General features: G+C 47.8%; 1 protein-coding gene across 1 annotated transcript in view; it reads right to left on the bottom strand.

Moving 5' to 3' along the window:
* The window catches only part of sorcs3b (sortilin related VPS10 domain containing receptor 3b), a gene marked incomplete at its 5' end in the record, with an annotated part of 55,285 nt that extends 53,229 nt beyond the window's left edge, over positions 1 to 2,056 (bottom strand). Inside the window, one exon of the mRNA XM_083650676.1 lies at positions 1,595 to 2,056. Within this exon, the coding sequence (XP_083506802.1) occupies positions 1,595 to 2,056 (462 nt within the window). The remainder of the gene's footprint in view (positions 1 to 1,594) is intronic.
* Between the last annotated feature and the right edge of the window lie 16,877 nt (positions 2,057 to 18,933).

Below are 18,933 nucleotides of genomic sequence, written 5' to 3'. Positions count from 1 at the left end.
CAAAAAAAGTAATATATACCGGTAGTCATTCAGCTGTCAATTTAGCTATATAGTGTTCCACTATTACATTTCACAAGTCCAATTTTAAAAGGTGTATCTCTGATTTATCTCTACAGAGACTCCACCACCACGCCTCTTAAGTGTGTTATATATATACAGGCTGCATATCCGAAAAATCTATTTAGAAAAAAGATCGACAGATTGAAGGATATACCCATCCGACGTGCAATATATCTACATTTACATCAAATACCTGCAATGTTTTGGGGGCAGGAAATGCTTCAGATAAAAGCTGCTGCTACACACGCGTGTGCCCTGCATACTGAGCTGATCTGAATTACCTGAAGTCAAAAGCGCAGTAACGCCTCGCTCCTGTACAAGGTTGTTTGTAGTTTTAAGATCTTTGTGTCTGATAAATGCGAGAGATTGCAGGAACCACTTTTGCATGTGGTATGTAAAGTAAGAGATGCAATCACCATGATCCCAAGATGGTATGGTGTGTAGCTGTGTGGGTGCATGCACGTGTGCAGGAGTGTGTGTGTGTGTGTGTGTGTGTGTGTGTGTGTGCGCGCGCGCGCGCGCGTGTGTGTGTGTGTGTGTGTGTGTGTGTGTGTGTGTGTGCGCGCACGCGTGTGTGGGGGAGGGGGGTGTCTCCAGGTGGTGCAATGGCTTGTCATCCATATAAGTTCTTCTCTTAACCACCAACCCCTATTGAAGAGCAAAGCACCATTTGGGCATCAAATGTATCGCAATGCCATATTCATCCAGGCAATTAGAGCTCTATCAACTAGTCAAATGTCAATGAGTCAAAAAATGTCTCACTGACTTTCTGTGAGTGAGGCAAATGCAAGACAAAGTCATACAGTTCATTTGCCAAAATGTCAGACTGTGTCTCATGGGTGTCACATTAAAGGCCAGATTGGGCACATTTAATTGTAGCTGCTGCACCTTCCTGAGAGACATTACTTGATTATTTCATAAATAATTGATGTGTTTTGATTGCTGCCAACAGTCTATTCAAAATGCCTTCGCCTTTCCCATAGCTCAGTGTCATATGAATCGACCTGCAACTTGCAAGGTCAACTAGCAATTAAAAGTTATGGAGTTGGACAGTTTGTTGAACGAAATGATTCTGCAGTTGTTTTGTCATGGGGACAGAGGGAATCCTGCAAGCGCACGGAAAAATCCATATGCGTCCAAACAGGCGCACAATGCGCATGGAGGCTATCCATAAGCAAAGACACAAAATAAAATCGTCCTCGAGGAAAAACATTGTTGTATGTGGTTTTGTTATCAGCACTCGGTCACAGCACTTTAATTTATGAGTGTATTTATTGTAAACTGTGTCTGTCTGGCTGACTGAAGCAGTTCATTCATTTAAAGGGACGGAATCCCTCCATGCGCCCTGGGAGACAGCTGTGCGTAATGATGTGACTGATCTGATTAAAAGCTGTAAATCTACTTTGACAGTATAAAATAATTATCATGTTAGAGTGAGGGATTATAACGGGCAGTATAATCACAGGTGTCTGCACAATTATCGCGCTGTGTAAAACCCTTTGAGTGTGTTTGTTTGAGTACAACTGAAACTCACGCTGCTGTTGTGTCCAGACCAATGCACCATCGCCTGGTTGTGTGCCGAGTCTCCCGACAGAGCAAAGGTGGAAGTGTCCAGATGCGGCTCACCCTGCGTCGGGTTAGACCCTCGGGCATCCTCTCCAGCGCGCCGGTACTCGGCTCTGGAGTTGGGAGCACCTTGCACAGTCTCCACAAACCTCTCTCTTGCCCGCGCGTCTCCAGCTGTAGTACTCCTATCCAAAAAGTCGGTGTATGATGTACCAACACTCCGCGCTGTCCTCCTCCTCCTTATGTCGGGAAATCTGTTTTCTAGTTGTAGATTCGATGTTTGACGTCTGCTGTCATCAAAAATGTTGCCGTACTTTTTACCGGTTTCCGTGGAAGAGTTCGGTGCCGTGTTGGTGCCAATAATCCGCGCTTCCTTTCCAAGTCCACTTCGCGAGTCCTTTCGCATTCGCCTGCCGTAGTTCGGATCCATAACACCAACGAAAACGGACCGCGCTTTAAAAGCGCCGAAAAAAACTGTGCTGTTGCCAACTTTGGGTGAGACTTTGACCCTCGCTGGTGTTCGGGTCGCCCCTGCCTCCAGCGGCGTAGCCTCCAGGCGGTGACATCTGTTGTTGCTTTTTGGGGAACTTATTTCCGCTTGTGCCACAAACTTAGGGTGAAATGGGAACAACAGCACGAAAGGCAAAAGAGAAAAACACAAAAATGACCACAATCCGACCATTTTCACCCAACTTGACACCGGCAGGAGAGAGAGAAAAAGGCAACCTCTTCAATGTCCCAGGGCCATTCAACTTGTAGCCTAATAATCACCGTTACGACGAAGAAGCCATTCAGCAGACCTGCTCACGTCCAGGAATTTGTCAAAGTGAGGGACCAGTTGGGGAGGCGCTGCGCATCAGGCAAACGCGCCGACGGAGAGTGACTGCAGGAATGGTTCGAGCTCATTGTTCAAGAGGACTTTAGGAAAAAAGAGGATTTTAAATCGCTAAAACCCTCGTAACCATTTAGAAATTATGCCATTCGTATTCGTCTGAGGCAGGATAGTAGCCTACTGTTCGGCACCTTATTTATGTAAAACCGGATGCCAGCCAAAGTTACCCCAAGCAGCACATAATTCATTCGGAGCTGCTGACAGCAAAAGTAAATCGTGCTTTGCAGAACAATGTTGTTGTTCCTGCCGTGGCAACATTTTGCCTTTCAAAAGGATAGCAATAGAGCAAAGGTCCAAAATGTTTGCAACATCTGATCAGAATTTGGTACACGTCAACTCCCCCCCCCCCCTCTCTCTCTCTCTCTCTTTCGCACGCACGCACACACGCACGCACGCACGCGCACACACACACACACACACACACACACACACACAGTGGATGGGGGGGCAAAGCGTGTCCGCGCGTTTGGGGATAGATTTCAGTAAATTCACCTGAGCACAACCTGATCAACACATCGAGATATGGGGTCTAGATATTATTTCCCTAAGCCCAGTCTGTTAAATGTGTTACCTAAGAGGAAGAGGTATAGACTTTCTACCTTCCTTTTTGGGGACACAAAGTTTTTTAATTAGGCTGCTCATGTAACAAACAGTGGCCATAGGCGTTATTTTGAAAAACAGCCCAGGAAAACAAGGAGTGCTTTGAAGTCACACTGTGATATTATGCTCGCTGTCATCTACATGATTTCTGGTGCCATACAGGCAATAAGATGCCAACAAACATGTTTTACTCTTAATTTTTCAAAGCTTATTTCATTGTATTAATTCAAATAATTCATGTCTACTATGAGTGTTTGGAAAGTAGAGCTTCCTCATAATCAATACTAGGCTATGCCATTTGAAAGGTACTATAGTTTTCAATTAGTATCAGAGCCAAGTGAATCCTGAGGTCATTCTGCTGACAAAGCTGTCAGTCGGTTCATGTGTAACCTACATGGTGTTGACAGCACTGGCAGCAACCCATGTTAAGGGCTTGCCCAGGGGTGGAGCGGGATTCAATCCACCGACCTCCCGCTTCCAAAGCGCACGCATAACCACTGAGGCCAAGAGGCGGAGCTGATTAACAGGCCTTTATACTGGGGAGTGAGTACTACTCGCTGCCACTCAGGACTCATGATGACTCTCAGTCATTTCCTCCCTAATTGTACTTTGCCAATTCCCCCTGGTGTCCTGGCATTGCTCCAACCCGCTCTGCCAATCTGGGAAGAGCCGTAGACTAGCACGTGCTCCCTCTGATACACGTGCAGTCACCAGCCGCTTCTTTTCACATGACAGCGAGGAGTTTTACCAGCAGGTCGTAGCGCGTGGGAGGATCACGCTAGTCCCCCCAGTACCCCCCGCCCCCGAACAGGCGCGCAGACCGACCAGAGGAGGCACTAGTCTAGGCGACCAGGATGTCCCCACCCCCAAAACAGGCACCCCGACCAGCCAGAGGAGTCACTAGTCTAGGCGACCAGGATGTCCCCCACCCCCAAACAGGCACCCCGACCAGCCAGAGGAGTCACTAGTGTAGGCGACCAGGACGTCCCCCCCCCAAACAGGCACCCCGACCAGCCAGAGGAGTCAGTAGTGTAGGCGACCAGGACGTCCCCCGCCCCAAACAGGCACCCCGACCAGCCAGAGGAGTCACTAGTGTAGGCGACCAGGATGTCCCCCGCCCCAAACAGGCACCCCGACCAGCCAGAGGAGTCACTAGTGTAGGCGACCAGGACGTCCCCCGCCCCAAACAGGCACCCTGACCAGCCAGAGGAGTCACTAGTGTAGGCGACCAGGACGTCCCCCCCCAAACAGGCACCCCGACCAGTCAAAGGAGTCACTAGTGTAGGCGACCAGGACACCCCCCCCCAAACAGGCACCCTGACCAGCCAGAGGAGTCACTAGTGTAGGCGACCAGGACGTCCCCCCCAAACAGGCACCCCGACCAGCCAAAGGAGTCACTAGTGTAGGCGACCAGGACATCCCCCCCCCAAACAGGCACCCTGACCAGCCAGAGGAGTCACTAGTGTAGGCGACCAGGACGTCCCCCCCCAAACAGGCACCCCGACCAGCCAGAGGAGTCACTAGTGTAGGCGACCAGGACGTCCCCCGCCCCAAACAGGCACCCTGACCAGCCAGAGGAGTCACTAGTGTAGGCGACCAGGATGTCCCCCGCCCCAAACAGGCACCCCGACCAGCCAGAGGAGTCACTAGTGTAGGCGACCAGGATGTCCCCCGCCCCAAACAGGCACCCCGACCAGCCAGAGGAGTCACTAGTGTAGGCGACCAGGATGTCCCCCGCCCCAAACAGGCACCCCGACCAGCCAGAGGAGTCACTAGTGTAGGCGACCAGGATGTCCCCCCCCTCCCAAACAGGCACCCCGACCAGCCAGAGGAGTCACTAGTGTAGGCGACCAGGACATCCCCCCCCCCAAACAGGCACCCCGACCAGCCAGAGGAGTCACTAGTGTAGGCGACCAGGACTCATACCCCACCGGCTTCCCACCCACGCAGACACGGGCAATTCTGTCTGTAGGAACGTCTGACCAGTAGTACCACTGTCGGGAATTTAACCTGGGTCTCCGCGGTGGCAGGCGAGTGCTTTCTCTGTACCCCTCTACACTACCCACACGCCCCAAGCATCACTTTTTTGACCCGGAATGAAAGCATTATCATGAGGCGTTGTGTGATAAGGAGATAAACTCATGTTACATTCACACCAGCTGCCAGACAGCCCAAGGGAGAAGAACGAAGTGAGATAGAGATATCCATGTTCTTCAGGGGCGATTAGCACGCCTCACGGGAACAAAGAGCATAGCCAATTATGTCCTTCTAATGTGGGGGCAGATGTTACATAGATTAAATGGGAGGAATTACTCCATTCTGTGGAGGTTGTTAGACCAGGACCTGCAGGCACGCGTGTAGAACTTCCACACTGACACGGACATGTCAAGCAGTGCTGGCTGTTGGGTTATTTATGAGGGAAAACTGCAAACAGTGAAGTGTGGGATATTACTTGTGCTGTCAACTTTTCTTTCTACTACTTACTCCTCCGTAGTGACTGCATATAACTTCACAAAAGCAGACAAACATCATGTACCATGCAAGCCCTGCAGCTCGCCACTGTGCTGGCGAATGGAGTCCCAGTAGGAATCACACATTCTCACCAATCTAACTGAACTGAAAAGCAGTGTAGAGAGGGGACAGGAAACAACTCGACGTCCTTGAGAGTCGAACGCGCTGTACGAACCGGGCACAAAACAATCCACTAGGTGGAGAACATTAAGGCCAGGACTGACATTGAGTCGGTTCATTGCTGAAAACACACCATTGTGCTGATCTGGCATGCATCCCCAGACAGTGCACAGAGTGCAGGCAGCAGAAGGCTAGCCAGTGGCGGCATCCTCAGAGGGCTCACTGCTTTTCTTAGTCACCGTTTTGTGTTTTTGGCATGGCTGTACTGTACCTATACTATGTCTATGGGCTGTACCTATACTATGTCTATGGGCTGTACCTATACTATGTCTATGGGCTGTACCTATACTATGTCTATGAGCTGTACCTATACTATGTCTATGTGCTGTACCTATACTATGTCTATGGGCTGTACCTATACTATGTCTATGTGCTGTACCTATACTATGTCTATGGGCTGTACCTATACTATGTCTATGGGCTGTACCTATACTATGTCTATGGGCTGTACCTATACTATGTCTATGTGCTGTACCTATACTATGTCTATGGGCTGTACCTATACTATGTCTATGGGCTGTACCTATACTATGTCTATGGGCTGTACCTATACTATGTCTATGGGCTGTACCTATACTAATGGGCTGTACCTATACTATGTCTATGGGCTGTACCTATACATGTCTATGGGCTGTACCTATACTATGTCTATGGGCTGTACCTATACTATGTCTATGGGCTGAACCTATACTATGTCTATGGGCTGTACCTATACTATGTCTATGTGCTGTACCTATACTATGTCTATGGGCTGTACCTATACTATGTCTATGTGCTGTACCTATACTATGTCTATGGGCTGTACCTATACTATGTCTATGGGCTATACTGTACCTATACTATGTCTATGGGCTGTACCTATACTATAAGTCTATGGGCTGTACAAACAAATTGAGATTCATAAATGTGACCAGGTGTTGGGCTCCGGGCAGCAGGTGCTCCTGTTGCAACTCTGCCCCACGCCAGCCAGACTCTCTCCACAGACCAGACAGCTCACTCTCTCTCTCACTCTCTCTCTCTTCACAGACCAGACAGCTCACTCTCTCTCTCTCTCTCCACAGGCCAGACAGCTCACTCTCTCTCTCACTCTCTCTCTCTTCACAGACCAGACAGCTCACTCTCTCTCTCTCCACAGGCCAGACAGCTCACTCTCTCTCTCTCTTCACAGACCAGACAGCTCACTCTCTCCACAGGCCAGACAGCTCACTCTCTCTCTCTCTTCACAGGTCAGACAGCTCACTCTCTCCACAGGCCAGACAGCTCACTCTCTTCACAGACCAGATAGCTCACTCTCTCTCTCCACAGACCAGACAGCTCACTCTCTCTCTCCACAGGCCAGACAGCTCACTCTCTTCACAGGCCAGACAGCTCACTCTCTTCACAGACCAGACAGCTCACTCTCTCTCTCTCTTCACAGACCAGACAGCTCACTCTCTCTCTCTCTTCACAGACCAGACAGCTCTCTCTCTCTCTCTCCACAGGCCAGACAGCTCACTCTCTCTCTCTCTCCACAGACCAGACAGCTCACTCTCTCTCTCTCCACAGACCAGACAGCTCACTCTCTCTCTCCACAGACCAGACAGCTCACTCTCTCTCTCTCTTCACAGACCAGACAGCTCACTCTCTCTCTCTCTCTCTCCACAGGCCAGACAGCTCACTCTCTCTCTCCACAGGCCAGACAGCTCACTCTCTCTCTCTCCACAGACCAGACAGCTCTCTCTCTCTTCACAGGCCAGACAGCTCACTCTCTCTCTCTCCACAGGCCAGACAACTCACTCTCTCTCTCTCCACAGACCAGACAGCTCACTCTCTCTCTCCACAGACCAGACAGCTCACTCTCTCTCTCTCTCCACAGACCAGACAGCTCACTCTCTCTCTCCACAGGCCAGACAGCTCACTCTCTCTCCACAGACCAGACAGCTCACTCTCTCTCTCTCTCCATAGGCCAGACAGCTCACTCTCTCTCTCTTCACAGGCCAGACAGCTCACTCTCTCTCTTCACAGACCAGACAGCTCACTCTCTCTCTCTCCACAGACCAGACAGCTCACTCTCTCTCTCTCTCCACAGGCCAGACAGCTCACTCTCTCTCTCTTCACAGGCCAGACAGCTCACTCTCTCTCTCTTCACAGGCCAGACAGCTCACTCTCTCTCTTCACAGGCCAGACAGCTCACTCTCTCTCTCCACAGACCAGACAGCTCACTCTCTCTCTCTCTCTCTCCACAGACCAGACAGCTCTCTCTCTCTCTCTCTTCACAGACCAGACAGCTCACTCTCTCTCTCTCTCCACAGGCCAGACAGCTCACTCTCTCTCTCTCCACAGGCCAGACAGCTCACTCTCTCTCTCTTCACAGACCAGACAGCTCACTCTCTCTCTCTTCACAGACCAGACAGCTCACTCTCTCTCTCCACAGGCCAGACAGCTCACTCTCTCTCTCTTCACAGACCAGACAGCTCACTCTCTCTCTCTCTTCACAGACCAGACAGCTCACTCTCTCTCTCTTCACAGACCAGACAGCTCACTCTCTCTCTCTCTCCACAGGCCAGACAGCTCACTCTCTCTCTCCACAGACCAGACAGCTCACTCTCTCTCTCTCTACACAGGCCAGACAGCTCACTCTCTCTCTTCACAGGTCAGACAGCTCACTCTCTCTCTCTTCACAGACCAGACAGCTCACTCTCTCTCTCTCCACAGGCCAGACAGCTCACTCTCTCTCTCTCTCTCCACAGGCCAGACAGCTCACTCTCTCTCTCTCCACAGGCCAGACAGCTCACTCTCTCTCTCTCCACAGGCCAGACAGCTCACTCTCTCTCACTCCACAGGCCAGACAGCTCACTCTCTCTCTCCACAGACCAGACAGCTCACTCTCTCTCTCTCTCTCTCTCTCCACAGACCAGACAGCTCACTCTCTCTCTCTCTCCACAGACCAGACAGCTCACTCTCTCTCTCTCCACAGACCAGACAGCTCACTCTCTCTCTCTCTCTCTCCACAGGCCAGACAGCTCACTCTCTCTCTTCACAGACCAGACAGCTCACTCTCTCTCTCTCTCCACAGGCCAGACAGCTCACTCTCTCTCTCTCTCCACAGACCAGACAGCTCACTCTCTCTCTCTCCACAGGCCAGACAGCTCACTCTCTCTCTTCACAGACCAGACAGCTCACTCTCTCTCTCTCCACAGGCCAGACAGCTCACTCTCTCTCTCTCCACAGACCAGACAGCTCACTCTCTCTCTCTCCACAGGCCAGACAGCTCACTCTCTCTCTCCACAGACCAGACAGCTCACTCTCTCTCTCTCCACAGACCAGACAGCTCATTCTCTCTCTCTCCACAGGCCAGACAGCTCACTCTCTCTCTTCACAGACCAGACAGCTCACTCTCTCTCTCCACAGACCAGACAGCTCACTCTCTCTCTCTCCACAGACCAGACAGCTCACTCTCTCTCTCTCCACAGACCAGACAGCTCACTCTCTCTCTCTCCACAGACCAGACAGCTCACTCTCTCTCTCTCCACAGGCCAGACAGCTCACTCTCTCTCTCTCCACAGACCAGACAGCTCACTCTCTCTCTCTCCACAGACCAGACAGCTCACTCTCTCTCTCTTCACAGGCCAGACAGCTCACTCTCTCTCTCTCTTCACAGGCCAGACAGCTCACTCTCTCTCTCTCCACAGGCCAGACAGCTCTCTCTCTCTCTTCACAGACCAGACAGCTCACTCTCTCTCTCTCTCTCCACAGGCCAGACAGCTCACTCTCTCTCTCCACAGGCCAGACAGCTCACTCTCTCTCTCTCCACAGACCAGACAGCTCACTCTCTCTCTCCACAGACCAGACAGCTCACTCTCTCTCTCTCCACAGACCAGACAGCTCACTCTCTCTCTCTCTCCACAGACCAGACAGCTCACTCTCTCTCTCTCCACAGGCCAGACAGCTCACTCTCTCTCTCCACAGACCAGACAGCTCACTCTCTCTCTCTCCACAGACCAGACAGCTCACTCTCTCTCTCTCCACAGGCCAGACAGCTCACTCTCTCTCTCCACAGACCAGACAGCTCACTCTCTCTCTCTCCACAGACCAGACAGCTCACTCTCTCTCTCTCCACAGACCAGACAGCTCACTCTCTCTCTCTCCACAGGCCAGACAGCTCACTCTCTCTCTCCACAGACCAGACAGCTCACTCTCTCTCTCTCCACAGGCCAGACAGCTCACTCTCTCTCTCTCTCCACAGGCCAGACAGCTCACTCTCTCTCTCTCCACAGACCAGACAGCTCACTCTCTCTCTCTCTCCACAGGCCAGACAGCTCACACTCTCTCTCTCCACAGGCCAGACAGCTCACTCTCTCTCTCCACAGACCAGACAGCTCACTCTCTCTCTCTCTCCACAGACCAGACAGCTCACTCTCTCTCTCTCTCCACAGGCCAGACAGCTCACTCTCTCTCTCTTCACAGACCAGACAGCTCACTCTCTCTCTCTCCACAGACCAGACAGCTCACTCTCTCTCTCTCCACAGACCAGACAGCTCACTCTCTCTCCACAGACCAGACAGCTCACTCTCTCTCTCTCCACAGACCAGACAGCTCACTCTCTCTCCACAGACCAGACAGCTCACTCTCTCTCTCTTCACAGGCCAGACAGCTCACTCTCTCTCTCCACAGGCCATTCCCACCAGAACGCCTTTGCAAGGTAATTGGACTGATCGCACTCTGTTTACCCATTACGCTGCTCAAATGAAGTGGGCTGCTCCCAAACACAGTGTGACAGGCCGGGAGGTAGGAGGAGCCTCCTCCATCACTGACACATCTTTTAAACTGTCTAAACTTGGGCCGGGGGAGCATGTGTGTGTGTGTGTGTGTGTGTGTGTGTGTGTGTGTGTGTGTGTGTGTGTGTGTGTGTGTGTTAGACAGAGAAAGAGTAATGTGTTACAAATGTGCGTGGAGGGAATCTCTTACATACATGTGCATGAGTGAGAGGTTTTATGTCCGTCTGTGTGTGTGTGTGTGTGTGTGTGTGTGTGTGTGTGTGCGTCTCTGTGTCCCACAGCTCGAGCCTCGCTGCTTAATCTTAAAGTATAACAAGGAATATTGCATAACTTCGGGGGTTGAAGCACATTTGAGATTCTGCATAAATCTGAGACTCAATGAAAGGGAATAGGAGAAAAAAGGAAGCGGAGAGGATGAGACGGAAACGGTGTAGATCGGTGTAGCTCATTCAATTTATGCTCCTCTCCTCCCCAGTGTGGCTCATTAGAGAGATTATCAGATCTAATCATCTCATTCTGCTGGTGCATAACTCAGACAACTCAATCCCTGCTGCACACACACCCCACCACTCCTCCTCCCCCTCATACACACAGACTACTGAAGTCAGGGAGTACACTCAGAAGCTTTCGGGACAAAAATCCCCATTTGTGCATGGCACTGTGTGCATCCCAAGCTTGTTAGTTCCAACACTTTAGTGATCCCGGCGGAGCGGACGCAGGGGCGGTAGCAGGAAAGCGTAATGGCCATCATCCAGACAGCCCGCACTGGCATGCAGGAGATGAACAGCAAGGTGCACTCCCCACTCGGCAATACCCACGCCATTAAAAAGACAAACTTTCTTTTATTGCAGACGGCAAAACACTTATTTCTTTTCCCCCGTACCCCCGATCACAGTCTACATAAAAGGAAGGCGTTTTAAAATCACAGTGGGAGGAGCCATTTTGAACTGACCATACAGCTCTCCTGATTGGTGAATCGCTGGCCTTTAATGTCTTTGTTCTTCAGCTTTGTAGCTACATGGTTGAGTAGAGGGACAAGCCTGTCGAGATTCTACACAACATACTTATTTCCCCCTGCTGGTGCTTGCTTGAAGTGTATCTATTTGCACACAGAATATGTTTTTTTAGTTTTTTTAGAAGTGCCGGGTCGATACTAGTTTTCATGCATGCATCAGCATGATTTACAGTGATGCACGAGTGGCATGGTGCCTCGGTGGTTGGCACTGTCGCCTCTCTCAGCAAGATGGTTCTTTCTGTGTGGAGTTTCTGCACGCTCTCCCCGTGTTCAAATTGACATGGGTTTCTTCCCGTGTCCTCACACATGACAATTAAGACATGCAAGTCAGTAGGATTTGGTGTCTGCAAAAGTGAGTGACAGCAATTCCACTGTTTTTGTAGAATGACCTAAGATCGTTTTGTCAGCTACAGTGGTAATAAAAAACATTATGATGTCACAGTGAAGTTGACCTTTGAACTTTTGGAAATCATCTCATCATTTTATCCTATTAGAAATGTGTGAAATTGTGTCCTTTTGTGAGGTCATAGTGACCTTGACCTTTGACCACCAAATTGTAATCAGTTCATCTTTGAGTGCAAGTGGATGTTTGTGCCAGATGTAATGAAATTCCCTCCAGGCGTTCCTGAGATAACGTATTCATGAGAATGGGACGGATGTAAGGTCACAGCGACCTTGACCTTTTGACCATCAAAATCCAATCAGTTCATCCTTGAGTTTGGACATTTGTGTCAAATTTGAAGACATTTCGTCAAGACGTTACTGAGATACCGCGTTCACGAGAATGGGACGGACAGACGTACGTACGAATGGACAGACAAACAATCTGAAAAAATAATGGCCTCCGGCCACAGCTGTCGCCGGCGCGGAGGGAAAAAAAAAACTAAAAACAAATTACCTTTTTCCTCTATTAGACCACTCCCAAGAGAAAATTATGTGAACATATGTGGCTCCAAACTAGAGTTTTGAATAACTTCCTCATTTGAATGTTTCACACTGGGAAATAATCACGACTAACAGATTAAGTAATACAATTATAAAACAAGCCCGCTCGTTTCTAATGAACATGTTTGTTTATTGCCACTGGAGAGCAAACACCATCTGCTATCAAACTACAATGCTTGACCCACTTTGAAAGTACCAGACAGAGCTTGGCCAGATCTGTCTCTTAAAGGGCGATACCGCAGACTTTAATGCACTCATTCCTACATGCTGGGGCAGACGGTGAGAGAAATCACTCTGATTGGCTGCTCAGCTGATAGTGAGAGGCCATGCCTTTTTTTTGCCGCTAGTCCTTTGCTGTTGCGTGTGTGTTTAGATGGAGTCTGGCTGAATGCTGTGATGGACCATGAAGAATGGGAATTCCCCTTTCTTTCTTCAATGGAGTTGTTTCGAGTTTTGTCTGCGTCTTATAGACGGTTTTCACCAGCTGCAACCCCACAGCACTTCCTTTTTCTCAGGTTCTTCTTCAGTGTTTTATGGCGGTTGGCATCCTTAAATGTTGCATTACCGCCACCTACTCAATTGTAGGTGGCTAACTATTTACAGTGTCCACTTTCTCAGCCTTTCAGGGGAAAACACAAATACGTCTATTTCTTTTTCTTTTTCTTGCTATGTAAACATTTTTTAAATGTAAATAAAATATAGGCCTATGCGTGCAACGTACTGATAGTCAGCTTACTCTGTAACATGTAGCTTTTATTAGCCTCTCAGGCTAGCTCCGGACCAGACAACAACGCTGCCTACTACCCAGCGTGTGCACGTCTTTCCGACAGGGGTGGTTGTTATGGCAAGTATCAACAACAACAACAACAACAACAACAGCAACAACTACTAACTACTACAAGACATAAAGACCAAAATAGGCTACGTTGTTACTGTGTCTGTCGGAGACACGGCCTAATGTTAACATTTAATATGAGCCGAATATCAGCCTGCGCTCAGCTTTGTATTCACCTTATTCACCACGCCCACTTTTTCTCTCTTCCGCGTTCAACGCAAACGTATTTGTTCTTCCGGTTCAGTGCTAGTTGCCTTCTGTGGCTAATATTAGCCACTAGTTAGTTATGTTATATGGCAGTAAAATGCCACTGAATGACCAAATTGATATAACTTTTAACCATTTCGAGTAACACTGTTTCCATACGGATCACCAGCGTTAGTTTGTTGTTTATAACGTGGCTATATTCATAACGTTTCTATCTCGGATGCGTTATTTCGAATCGCACATAGGTTACGCCAAACCACACATAGGAAAACGCACATAGGTTACGCCTCGAATCGCACGCAACCTATGTGGGTTTCAGGACGCAACAGCCTCGACTCCACTAACGTCATCTTAAGAGCACAATATTCCTGGAATGCAAGTTTAACTAAACAGTTACATGTCCTCTGCATTCTACATAAAATGAAGATATTACTGGTTGTTTTATTTTGTATGTTACATACGTATTGGCCAAGATATGTTAGTTTATGGGGGAGTAATTTTGCACTTTAGGAGCGGAGTGTGCGCGGCCATTTTGCCTGCGGGGTTTTTGGCAAGTCAAAACGGAAATACTATTACGAAATGACGTAATGCGGAAGCGTCCATGTGTGGGCAAAGCATAAGGTGAATACAGGAAGTAAACCGGATATCCCGGTGGGTTGTGACCGTTTGTTATTGTTGTCAAGCTAAACCGTCTATATGTCTACTGAACTGCTGGCCGATAAGTGATTGGATCGGCGTCAGATAAGTTACCGTGTCCTGCCATCAAGTATAAGCTCACACACTCACCTCAGTACTGCCATCAAGTAAGCTCACACACTCACCTCAGTACTGCCATCAAGTAAGCTCACACACTTCAGTCCTAAATTCCTACTTTCCTAAACTACATGTCCACGGTGGGTAAGGCCGCCCGAAGCCCCTAGACTAGACGAGATAATCTTCTAATAATGCTATGCCTGGGGGTCTTGAATCTACCATGACACTACAGTATGTAAAACTGCATGAATAAGATGCAGAATGAATTCATAAAGTGGGAACGGATAACTGCGGTACCCATGAGGTACAATTTCCTGGCTAAGAACAATGTCGCTCCTCTAATATAAAGCTCATTTAAATGTTCAAGTTAAGACAAACATTCCCTGAATCCACAAAGTAGGATTGTCCTTTGTTGTCAAGAGGAACAGCTCCAGGCCGAGTGCGGCGTCGCATGATCGCAATCTTGCTTCTCTGCTTCTCTGCTTTCTAATTTAGCTTCAGGAGATTGTTATTTATTCTGATGCTGATTGGACTATAGGCCATGCTATGAAAATAACATATTCATATGAAATAACATTATTCATGTGTGGATTTTTAAATTGAGTGGTATTTTCATTCAAGATACGTCTGGCAGCACCTCATGGTAAACAGCAACAGGAGCAGATTACACACCATAATAGCGCTAATAAACGAGCACGACTGCAAGTTCATCCAAATCGCGAAGGGCTTCTCTCACTGTTAGCATTGGCATGACGTCGGGGCAGATTTATAGCGGAACAACGTGGCAAATTAAAAGGCAAAAGTACGTGTTTGGAATGGGAATCGATAAAACGCTCATCTCCCCTCCCCCGACATCATAAACAAGTAATGGTTGTATCAGTTTATTGTCGCATTATATTTTATGCTGACAAGAGAGGAGCCAGAGGATTATGGATTTGCCCCACGTTTACACATTTACTATAAGGGCTCGGATCAGATCTTCAGTGGCTTTCCTGCAGGCGTTCCACACCAACTGACGGCAAAGTCAATACTTTTTAAAACCCTCGGCTACTTTTCTGAGATTTGTTAAATGAGCACTTTCAAGCCAGGCCAAAGGTGATACAGTATGTTCTGTCTGCTCCCTTGGCTTTTGGGTCTGTTGGCAAGCAATTGCTTACCACCAGCAGCCCCTGTCCTCCTAAAAACACACACACACAAACATACAGAGAGAGAGACACACACACACAGAGAGAGAGAGAGAGAGAGAGAGAGAGAGAGAGAGAGAGACGCACACAGAGCAACACACACACAAACACAGAGAGAGAGAGAGAGAGAGAGAGAGAAAGACACACACACACACACAGACCAACACACACTCACAAACGCACACATTACTCCCTTTTTGTCTCCCCCACTTTCTTGGTCTCTCCTTCCCTGTCTCTCTCTATGATGCCATTTACACCTGGCACTAACATGCATTTTCTGTGATCAGATTGCAGTCAGATTGTGCTTGACCACTTGAAAGTACAGGTGTTAACGCCCCCAAGACCCATTGAGGACGGATTGCGATCTGATCGGCCAAACCAGATGGTCCAGATGGTCACGGACGCATTGTGACCAGGGCTGTATTACTGAACGGGCATACTGGGCACTCGCCCAGGGGCCCGAGAGCTCAGTCTCTTCGCAGGCCGCCGCAGGCGGCCTGCGAAGAGACTAACTGATGGGGCCCCTGAGCTCACTTTGCAGCTGAGACTCTAGCTTATGGGCCCCTGAGCTCACTTTGCAGCTGAGACTCTAGCTTATGGGCCCCTGAGCTCACTTCGCAGCTGAGACTCTAGCTTATGGGCCCCCTGAGCTCACTTCGCAGCTGAGACTCTAGCTTATGGGCCCCCTGAGCTCACTTCGCAGCTGAGACTCTAGCTTATGGGCCCCTGAGCTCACTTCGCAGGCGGCCTGCGAAGAGACTCTAGCTCAGGGGTGCCCAAATTCTTTCCCATGAAGGGCCAAAACTCAATCTGGGTGGAGGGCCGAGGGCCAAAAATAAACGTTGTGGAATTACATTAAAATGTATTGTGTTTTATAGAAAATTAACATTCTAAATCTAAAATAACATTTCAATATAATAATCTACTTTTTATCTGTTTGGTAATTGTAATAATTTGCAATTGGTTATATATATTAAAAAAAAAACATCTGCATTTGTGGGGAGCTTAAACATTTAATCAGTAAACACCCAGTTAAAAACAGTTGTATTTTCCACCTTTGTAATCAAGAGAGAAATTTGACTTAATTCACAACTTGAAAAATCCTCAAGGTACTTTGAAAATCAGCTTTATTGTTCATCTTTTGTAAACAATTTGCCATGACAATTTGCAGGGATGCAATCTCAGGAGTGAACACAGTATATCTGCAGCCACATTCAGACACTGTTTCACAAAGTCACCACATGAAAAAGCTGTCCACCCTTTGCAATCAGTGCAGATATCTGATAACTTGCCCGAGTTGCATTCTGGATGAAAAAAAAATCGGGGGGCAAAAAAAAAAAAAAAAAAAAAAAAAAAAAAAAATTGCGCTGTGAGGGGGGGCCCGTGAGGGGGGCATGCCCAGGGGCCCGTGAAGTCATAATCCGTCTATGATTGTGACCACGAGTGAACACAAGTGTAAATGCAATGTGTCCTCTCAAACCACATACAGCAACAGACACCGCTGTTTTTCTGCCTATGTTGCATTGCTGATCTCAATGTGGACACACCGGAGACACATATTCATACCAGGCGTAAATGCAATCTGATCACAGAAAACGCATGTTAGTGCCAGGTGTAAATGGCCTCTATGTGTCTCCCTCTTTCTAATCTCTCACGACAGACTTTCGATTTGCATCATTTAGAGAAAAAAATAGATGTTTGTTTTTCTTGCCCTCTTTCACTTCCCCCCATCCATCCCTTCTTAGCGCTTTTGAAGTCTGAGACAGCTCCAAATCCAACTGACTTGTTTTGGACAGCCAGGGGGACATGGCTCAGGGAGAGGTGGCTCATGTTGGATCATAGCTGTTAATCAAACATCTACACTGGCCAGCGTGGCAAGATGTGAAAAATGATTTTGGCTTCAATCTGTCACAGCCGTCAGCTGCTATACGTGCACAAGTCTACATGAAGATATATTGTAGCCTTGCATACTCCTGCTCTCCACAACATTAGAAAAATGAAAACTCCATGTACTATGCCTATAATTATACTATATAATATAATGTACTCTGTAGTCTGTAGACAAAATAATACACACCCAGATATGCAAGAGGGGACAAAAGAAAAAAACATATAGAAACAAATACAAATACTACTCAAAGCAGCACATTGCTGCTTGACCAAACATCATGACAGAATCAAGTGACAGCACTCGTGTCATATTCATATTACATATTCAGACTCACTTGTATGCGATGGACGATATCCATCCGGACATATCAGCAACATTGCATCTTCTTTCAACGGCACTTTCATATGTTAGCAGGTCACAAACCGCCTTCATTCTGAAATACAGGTAATGCACATGTAGCGCTATTAAACTGAGCGGAGAATAAATTGATATAGAGAAAATGTAAGTTACATTGGCTTTCTCTATATCGATAAATTAAGCCGTAACATTGTAGCCATTCTCATGATCTCAGACACCACCTCTACTTGTTGCATCTACATCATTATCCCATCTGGCCTGGTCCACCTAGTGTTCATATCATGCAGTGCAACGTGGACTGATGATGCCGATGAGTTGCATGGCATAAGACCCGCTTCATAGTCTCAGGTGGTTTTTCACTTTTTATTTGGGATACCTTCTCATACTCCTACTACTTTGTCTAAGCAATTGTATTATGAGATTTACTGTGTGCAGTAGTACCTACATTTGACAGCTTGGATGCAAGTTCTCCCAGCTCCCCCCCCCGCCAAGTGCAAATGTGTTCCTGGTAGTAGCCGACACCAGACAGCTAATTATGAAGCCTGGGTCAACGTAGGGCAGAATGTGGAGACAAAAGAGGGAGGACGACGTGAGAGCGAGGAAAACAAAAGCTGGATTGAGAGACACCACAAACAGATAATTATGCAAATGTATAATTGATAGTGATACATATACCGTATTTAAGGTCTATGTCACAGACAATGACAGTGAATCCCCAGTTTTTGTTTCTTAGAAACACGTATTCATTTGATGGTTAGGGTTAGTTAATTAACTTTAATCACCAACTGTGTACTACACACTTGGTAATTACAGCATGGGAACATGTTAACAGCATCTTATTAATAGCGATTAAAAAGTTTGCTGTACTTGGATGAAAGTAGCAGCATTTCCCCCGAGGGGATCAATAAAGTGCAATCTTAAACACTGTGTGAATACTTTACATATACATATTCATTATACACGTCTAAAAAAACTCATATCTAAAATACTCTGCGGTTCACTCGCCTTAAGCAACTAAGACTAACTGATCTAACGGCCTATTTAAATGCACGTCTTTAACATCCCTATGGTATTTCAAACATCTCTCAAACACTGTGATGAAAAAATTCATTAATAAATGACGGAACACTTTTAATTTGGTCTCTCACCAAAGAGGCAACAGAACATCGCCAATGTGAAG

This window comes from Poromitra crassiceps (genome assembly GCF_964638095.1).
Source record: "Poromitra crassiceps genome assembly, chromosome: 14".
NCBI lineage: Eukaryota > Metazoa > Chordata > Actinopteri > Beryciformes > Melamphaidae > Poromitra > Poromitra crassiceps.
Note: the sequence above shows the minus strand (reverse complement) of the source record. Positions and strands in the feature narration are given on the sequence as shown.